This window comes from Vicia villosa, linkage group LG2, assembly GCF_029867415.1.
Source record: "Vicia villosa cultivar HV-30 ecotype Madison, WI linkage group LG2, Vvil1.0, whole genome shotgun sequence".
NCBI classification, from domain to species: Eukaryota; Viridiplantae; Streptophyta; class Magnoliopsida; order Fabales; family Fabaceae; genus Vicia; species Vicia villosa.
Genome location: NC_081181.1, coordinates 33,676,074 through 33,684,728, shown reverse-complemented (window position 1 = coordinate 33,684,728; position 8,655 = coordinate 33,676,074). Strand labels below are relative to the sequence as shown.

General features: G+C 29.8%; 1 protein-coding gene across 1 annotated transcript; it reads right to left on the bottom strand.

Moving 5' to 3' along the window:
* Positions 1-371: 371 nt before the first annotated feature.
* Positions 372-2,159, bottom strand: LOC131646070 (putative pectinesterase 63). The gene is made up of 3 exons (XM_058916233.1): positions 1,660-2,159; positions 1,123-1,571; positions 372-1,025 (listed from the first exon to the last, which is right to left on the bottom strand). The coding sequence occupies exons 1-3, from the start codon at positions 2,155-2,157 to the stop codon at positions 866-868; spliced, it is 1,107 nt and encodes a 368-aa protein (XP_058772216.1). The 5' UTR covers positions 2,158-2,159; the 3' UTR covers positions 372-865.
* Between the last annotated feature and the right edge of the window lie 6,496 nt (positions 2,160-8,655).

The window sequence follows — 8,655 nt, the reverse complement described above, 5'->3', positions numbered from 1 at the left end:
TCTTAATAGTAATATAGACTTTATTTAACAGTTATGGTATATATCATTTATTTTAATGTTACTGAATCTAAATAGTAACTTTTTTTTTTATTTAGTAACATTTTCTTATTAAAAAATGAGAAAGACATACGTTATATTTTGTCAACATGGACTCTGAATTTTTTCAAAACCTAAACCTCATTTCATTTTAATAATGGATACTTAGTTATGGTGACGTTAATGACTACACTTTGTATTGATAAAACTCATATGATCAACTCCAAGTATATAAACAAAGAAGGATTAACAATGAAATTATAGACAATGACCTTATTTAAAGTTAACATTTTTTTGATAGGGTTATATTAATAAAAGAAAATAGTACCAGGGGATTATACCAAACTCCACTCAATAATTAGTAAATTTAAAGAAAGGCAAATCAAACTTATTCTTTACAAAATCTGCCTTCGGAAATATAGCAATGAAAGTAAAAAAAGTAGTATCAGTCAAAGTTAAGTCTAAATTAGCAAGGGCATCTGTACAATTATTCCCTTTTCTAAAAATATGAAAAACAACAAAATTCTTTCGAAAGACTAAAAAAATACAGTTAAGCCATCTATTACGAACCACCCAATGCACATTATATGGAGGCTTGAAAGCTTTAACTATCATCGTAGAGTCTGTTTCCAACCAAACATTATGCCAATTCTTCTCATGAGTGAACTCAATTGTTTGCATAGCACTCGAGAATTCGACAATCAGAGAATTCCAACCCTAAAATGAAAGCAAAAGCCCCCAAAATAAATTAGATCTAAGTGTTTAATTGGATTTTTTTACAAATTCACCCCTCAAAATGGGGTGCAATCACATTTATATGGGAAAAAAATTAAAAATTTGGAGGAGGTAGCAGCCATTTAGATCCTTGAATGATTCCAAGTGTAATGAAAGGTTTAGCTTCTGCATCACTTAATAGCTTTGTGAATTTTGCACGTTTTTTGGTAGCTGCCCCTGGTCCTGTGTTCTTGTATTCTCCAAAGAATATAGTTCTGTGGATAAAATCAATATTTTATGTTAATTGAATCAAAAATCATACACTTACAATATCTCTATAACTAACTACATAAATTTAAATTAGGGAATTACTTGTCATATTCAGAGTGCATGTTGTTACTCCACCCTTCTGGATCAATAACATTGCTCATAGATGAGTAAGCAAATGCGACTTTGGGACGAGACATCCATGCTCTACCCAAGAATGTGCGAGTTCCAGTTCCAGTTAAATCACAATGCACAAATGAGTATATATAATCTTCTGATGCACTTTTTCTTGCTTGTGCTACTATCACTGTCACATCTTTAGTTCCAAGCGTTCTTAATTCAGTTTTTAAATATAGTGACTTTCCACTTCCGAATATGTAATCTATTGTGCCTTGAATTAAGCAATCTTTGAAAAGATGGTTATGCCTGTCATCGCAAACTGTATCCTGGAATCCATATATTTGGCAGTTATAAAATGCTGCTTTGTCGCCAGAAATTCTCAACGCAACCGCTTGAGCGCCTGACCTTTTTCCATCAGGTCTTGCGGCAGAATTCTGTACCAACAAATAACTAATTTTTTGTGAGAATCTAAAGTTTGAATTCTATTTGAAACCAAAAATAATAATATAAATAGATACAAACCGATATTGCGATGTTAGCAGCTACAAAATAATCAGATTTAACAATCAATGTTGCACTATCAACTGTGCCATATTGTTTTGCAGTACCATCAAAAGTTAAATTAGGCATATTTTTTGGTGTACCTAACAATGTAATAAAAGGTTTAGACCTGTCAATTGTTATTTTCTCCTTATAATTTCCAGGACCTATCTTAAGAATTACACGTTTGTTGTTTCCAGTAGGTATGCTATTGATGGCATCGGTGATGGTTTTGAATTGACCACTACCATCTTTCATTACTTTAATAACCTTAGCACCAGCCTCTGCATCCACCAATGCAGGTTCAAGGGTACTTTTTCTTTGTTTTAATGGACCCACATTCTTATTAAACCATGAATCTACTTGGGATCTATCAGCAGGAATTAGACTATTGTCATCTGATAATACAATATTTGCTTTATATAAAATTGCTATGATAATAACAACATTAATGATAGAGGTTCTTGTTTTTGAAATCATTTTTCTTGCTTGTAATTTGTTTTGTTCGATCAATGCAATATAGTATTTATATGATATTTGTGTAACTTACTTTTAGGAGTGGTTATTTTGGTTCAACCATTTTTGTGGGAAGAATGCTAAACTTAAACATGGGGTTTATATTGCATTATTTCATAGCATTGGTTGAGAAAATAGATTATATTTTAGTTAATACTAAGATTTCTTGTTTCTAACCATACAAAAAGTGTAAAACATAAATAACATAGTTTCTACACCAGAAAATCCTAAGGAGTTTGACATACTGATTCTAGGCCTTGAATACCGATGGGAAATTTAAGGTAAAATTTTTTTTTTGATAAATGAAATTAATGTTACATTATCATAATTTAGTATGAATTTAAGTTTATTGAAAAAAGTTATTAATTTTTTTTTACGTTAATCAACACTTGTAGGGTTGATCATAAAAAATATTGGGTTAAATATATCACACACCACTGTAATGTTAGTGAGATTTGATTTTAGTCCATGATAAAGTTTTTTTGATCCCCTTATAATTTCCAGATTCCTTTAAGTACACATCTAACTGTCACATTGCAAAAAAGATTATCTCTAACTGTTTACGTGGCAGTCCACATCATAATTTCTTTTAATTTTAAATTTTTTTAACATAAAAATTTGTATTTTTTTTAAATTTAACTTCTTTTTTTTGAAAATTTTATCGCTATTTTTATTATGAGAAAGGTAAATCAAAATTCGCTAACATTACAGGGATAAAATACATTATTTTGTTTTGAATATATTTTAGCACCTGTCTTTTATCCCTTGTAATGTTAGCGAATTTTGATTTACCCTCATAATAAAAACACTAATAATATATTTTTTTAAAATATATTTTAAAAAATAATTTAAAAAATTAAAATTAAATTTAAAAATATATATATTTCACATTTTAAAAAATAAAAGAAAATCCACCTAGACATCCCACTAAGATTCTATGTCACTTTGTCACTTAAGGGGTTAAAGACATGGAATCTTAACTTTACAAGGGGGAATCCAAAATTTTTTTTTACAGGGGCTAAAATCAAAAGTCTCTAACATTATAGGGGTGTTTTGTATATTTAACCCAAAAATATTTCATTACAGTTGATTATATATATGATTTTTAATAGGTTTAATGCATCTTTCGGTTCCTTAAATTAATTTAAAATGTTACTTTGATATCTTAGCTAATACACATTATTATTTAGCCCTCAAATAAGATTCTCTTAGTCAACCTATTCATTTTTGTTAAATTTTGAAAGGAAAAAAACGTTAAATTGCGCGTACGTGACAATTTAGTTGATATAATTTTATTTGACATGGATTTTCTATTTATTTTGTTAAATTGTAACTCCTTGCGTGGAAAAGATTTGTTTTGTTTAGAAATGTGGAAACAGTTTGTTACACACATATTTGTTTTAGATCTAGATATATTACATTTAGATTTAAAATATATTAGATTTGATTTAATTCTAAAATAGGTATTTTGAGCTTTTATAGTTTTGGGCTTTGACTTAGGGAGCAAGCTAACATAAATCTATAACTAGGAAGTAACCCTCATTATTTTGTAATCAAGTCAATTGAATTGTATTCACAGAATTTGTAGTTGCAAGTGAATAAGAAAGTTTTCTATAATTTGTGGGCAGAGAGTTACTCTGCTGAAATCCTAATATCTTTTCTTTTTTAAATTTCTTTTCTCTCTTCATTGTTATCGTCTGGTGATAACAATCTTGTTCATCAAGATTGATAGAAGTTCATCATAGATTTTGGTGGATTTCCAATATCCGGTATTAGAGCTCCGGTTTATCGAATAAGGGAAGAAGAAGAAAATCACGATGGTGGTGAATTATGGGAATGGAAATTATCCAGCAAGTCTACCAATTATGAAAATATATAACCATGAGAATTTGTGCAAACAGATGAATGTTCTATTCAGGTGTCAAGGTCTTTGGGATCTTGTAAATGATGGAGTAGAAGAGCTTGAAGACGCTTCAAAAGAAGAAAAGGAAGAACACGAAGAATTGGAGAAGAAGAGTTATAAAGCACTCTTTATAATTCACCAATGTCTAAGTCCAGACAACTTCAAAAAAGTTAGTGATTCCAAATCTGCAAAAGAAGTTTGGGAGATTCTTGAAAAGTCTTTTGGAGGCACAGAGAAGGTGAAAGAGGTGAGGTTACAAACTCACAAAAGATCGTATGAATTGCTTCAGATGGAAGATAGTGAAAGCATAACTGATTTCTTCACTAGGGTTACGAAATTAGTGAATAAAATAAAGATATGTGGAGAAGCGTTAACAACAAGAGCTTTTGTTCCAAAGACCTTGAGGTTTTTGGCCCTGAAGTTCGACCACGTGGTGCCAGCCATAGAAGAGTCGAAGAATTTGTCGAAATTGACAAAAGTAGAGCTTCAAGGGACGCTTGAATCTCATGAACAACGAATGGCTAAAAAGTTGCAGGAAAGTCAAAGAGTGATGTGACTTTGCAGGCTCAGTCGGCAAACGAAAAGAAAGGAAAAGGAAGTTGGAATGGAAATAAAGGTAGAGGTGGCTACAAAAATCAGACTGGTCGAAGTTAACAAGAAGGAAGCTAGTCGAATCAGAGAAAATCCTCATACCAAATCAACCAAAGAGGTGGTGTTTGTTGAAACGGTAAAGCGGCAAGCAATAAAAGTTTTGGAAGTATTTATCCGGGAAATTATCATGTCCACAGAGATTAGTGCTACCGAACTACCGTTCGACGGATTCTTAGTTCTTGAGTTTGGGTTAAATGGGTTTTAAGTAAAAACGGAAAAATATAACATATGAACATAAAAAAAAATTCATTCTTGATAGAGAATAACTTATTTGGTTTGAATCTAAACTACTCCTCACAAACTTAGATTTATCACTCCGCCGTACTCAATCTACAATACTCATCAGAATCACCAAATATCCCTCACATCAATGTCCATTTCTGCAACACCGACGAGAGTTCAACTATATTGCTCTTTATCGCGCGTTTGAAGCCGTGTCTTCGACACTTTATTGCTCCTGCTCCAAATACACAAGAATACCTACAAAAAGACACAAAAACTATCAAAAGGTATAAAAGTATATGAAAATACAACTATTCACAAAGAATACGTATTTATACACAAAACGGTAAATTATTCAAACAATATTAACAAAAAGTTATATATTTTTTAATTTTAATAAAATTAAAAATTTTGTTATTTGACGGGTCACTATCAACAGAATATTTATTTTACTTTAATCAATCATTTTTTAATTTGAGAGATAATATTTTTTTATGACGGGTCACTATCAACACGATTCTTTTTTTTATAATTATTTAATACAATTATATATATATATATATATATATATATATATATATATATATATATATATATATATGATTATTGTTTATTTTACATTTGTATTTAAATCAACAGTTACTATTAATTGAGAGATAATTTTTATTACTAAATGTTAATTTTTTTTTATCTTCATCTTACAGATTTTTTTTATATGATTATTTAATTTAATTAAATTTATATGATCTTTTTAATTTATAATTAAATAATTCATTTTAAATTTATACGTATTTAATTAAATTTTATGCAATATCAAATAAATTTACCTGTGCGCAAGCACAAGTATCTTACTAGTAGTAGTAATAATATTGCTTAAATGTTAATATTATTTTGAAATCACAGGTTTATGTTTATATGATGCTGGTGATACTGTATGTCACTTTTGATGATTTTATGAGATGAATAGAATTTGATCGGTAATAATAATAATTACAATAATAATTAATTGACAAAAATAATAAAAAAGTTATCAATGATAATTACAATAATTTTTAATTGACAATAATAATAAAAGGGTTAGTAATAATAATAATAAAATTATTAGAATTAATTAACAATAGTAATATAAATTATAAAATAAAACAAATAATGATAACAATAAAATATAAAACCTAAGGCTAAATTAGGGTAAACCTTAATTTAAAACTATCCCAACAGAGTCGCCAGCTGTGGCAACGGGCTTAAAAAATTAAAAAATACAGAGCTGTCACCCTTTATTTAATGGAAAAAAGGATAAAACTTTAAAAAATTAAAGAAAAATTGAGATTTTTCGTCACCCTTTATTTAAAGGAGAAAAATCACCCTTTATTTAAAGGAAAAAAATGGTAAAACATTAAAAAATAAAGAAAATTTGAGATTTTGGGTAAGTAGGTTAATTAGGCAAAGGGATGATGTTACGCACCATTTGCCTCTCTTGTACTCAAGAGACCCATTTAGCCTTTAGGTTTTTTTAAATGATGTTTTTTTAATAATTTTTTACTAATAGATAAAACTTAAGAAAGAAAGAAGGAAGCCTCAGTATCATCATTGGCAAAAAAAAATATTTTTTTTAAAGGAAGACCTCAATCATTGGCCAAAAACGAAGTTTTTTTAAAAAAATTGAAAATAGTGGGCTCATATTGAATCATTGGCCAAAAATTTGATAAATCTTAACCATTGATTTTCATTAATCTAACCGTTTTAATTAATTTTTTATATAGAAAAATATTTTCACAAATAATTAGATTAAATGATTAATTAAAGTCGTTAGATTAATGGAAATCAATGGTTAAGAATTGGAGCAACTCTTTTACACTTACTCTTCGAGTAAGAATATCTCTCCATTATATATATATATATATATATATATATATATATATATATATATATATATATATATATATATATATATATATATATATATATATATATATATATATATATATATATAGGTTTTGCTATAATAGACCCACTTGTTTTTATGAAGGTCTATTTTAACAAGCTTTAACTACAAAATGGTTAAATGCACCTTAAGGTGCATGTTGCTAAACTAGACCTTCATAAAATTAATAAGTGGGTGTATAATAGCAAATCCCACAGGGGTTTGCTATAATACATCCACTTAATTTTATGAAGGTGTTTTTTAATAAGTTTTAACTAAAAAATACTTAAATGCACCCTAAGGTGCATGTTGCTAAAATAGACCTTCATAAAAACAAGTGGATCTGATCGGTCACCATTTCTACTTAATTTCGTCATAAATTCGGCATAAGATCGTCATACTTGGTAACACTTTGTGGTTGTTTTTAAGTGTTTTTCTTTGATTCATCTAGTTCTAGTTATTTTGTGTGCATTTTGTTTTTGTGCCATTTATCTTTGTCTATTAGGTGCTTTTGATCTCTCTACTTGGTGGTTGTAGGTTAATTCTGGATCAGATGGAAATTGCACAAGGGTTGGTGTAAAAGAAGCTGAAAATCGTGACAAGCGTGTAGTATTTTGATCATAACTAGAGCTTCGTAACTCGGAATGACGCGGTTCCGGTGGCACAATTTTGCTAACGAAAAGGGCTACAACTTTGATGTTGAAGTCAAATCCAAATTATGAAGTCAGAGGCCGACACGGTCAGACTGTGTCAGATGACATGGCCGTGTCCAACCTACTGAAGAATTCTCCCCAAAAGTGGCAGAAGCTGACACGGTCAGCCCATGTCAAGTGACACGGCCGTGTCAGCCTGTGCGGACAGAAATTCTGTATTTTTTATGTTGTGATACTTTTAAAGTCCTGCTGGCATTTTTGGTATTCTGGCTGGGATCTGAAAACCTAGAGAAGTTAAAAGGGAGTTGTGAGACAAGGAGAAGACACTTTTTGGATCGTACGATAGAATTCCAAACAGAGGAGAAAGATATCTTTATCAAGGGTTTGGAAGACGAAGAGATTCAACGGTGGACACCATTGAAGATCAGAGTTTTCACTAATCTTTGTAATGTCTAAACTTTTTAATTTGTGTTTCTTGAATATTATGAGAGGCTAAACCCCCCAATGCTAGGGGGTGTCCTTGATTTGATTTGTAATGACTCTGGAGCCCGTATTTCTTTAATCAAATGTTCGTATTATTCAAATCGATTGTATAATGTTTTTATGCTTTCTTTTTCGGACAAACAAGGATTGATTTACGGTTAAAAATTTGTAGGACTACGATTGTTAAGGTTTGTATACAATTGAACCTTATAGTTATCACCTAGGACTAGGGATACCATAAGGTTATTTAGGAATTCTTGATTAATCTCAGCTTTGGTTTTCTCCTATGTCTCTAAGGACTTAGGTAATAGGATTATAAACCAAAAGGTTTTCACTAAGGACTTAGGAAAACATCCTTAAGAATAAATAATTGAATTCTATGAACTTGTTAAAGAGGTCTTGTTTCAGAGGAGTTATAAAGCAAATCACACACCTTACCTTGGCATTATTCTCATATTATAAAAAGCTCACTTTTAATTTCGTCTTATTTATTTTATTTCAGCCTATTTCATTGATAAACAAAAGTACCCCTATGCTCTTTTGTTTAATTGACTCATTATAATAACTTATATTTCCTACGCAATCCTCGAGATCGATACTTGGGGTAAAACTCATTATAACTACATCGG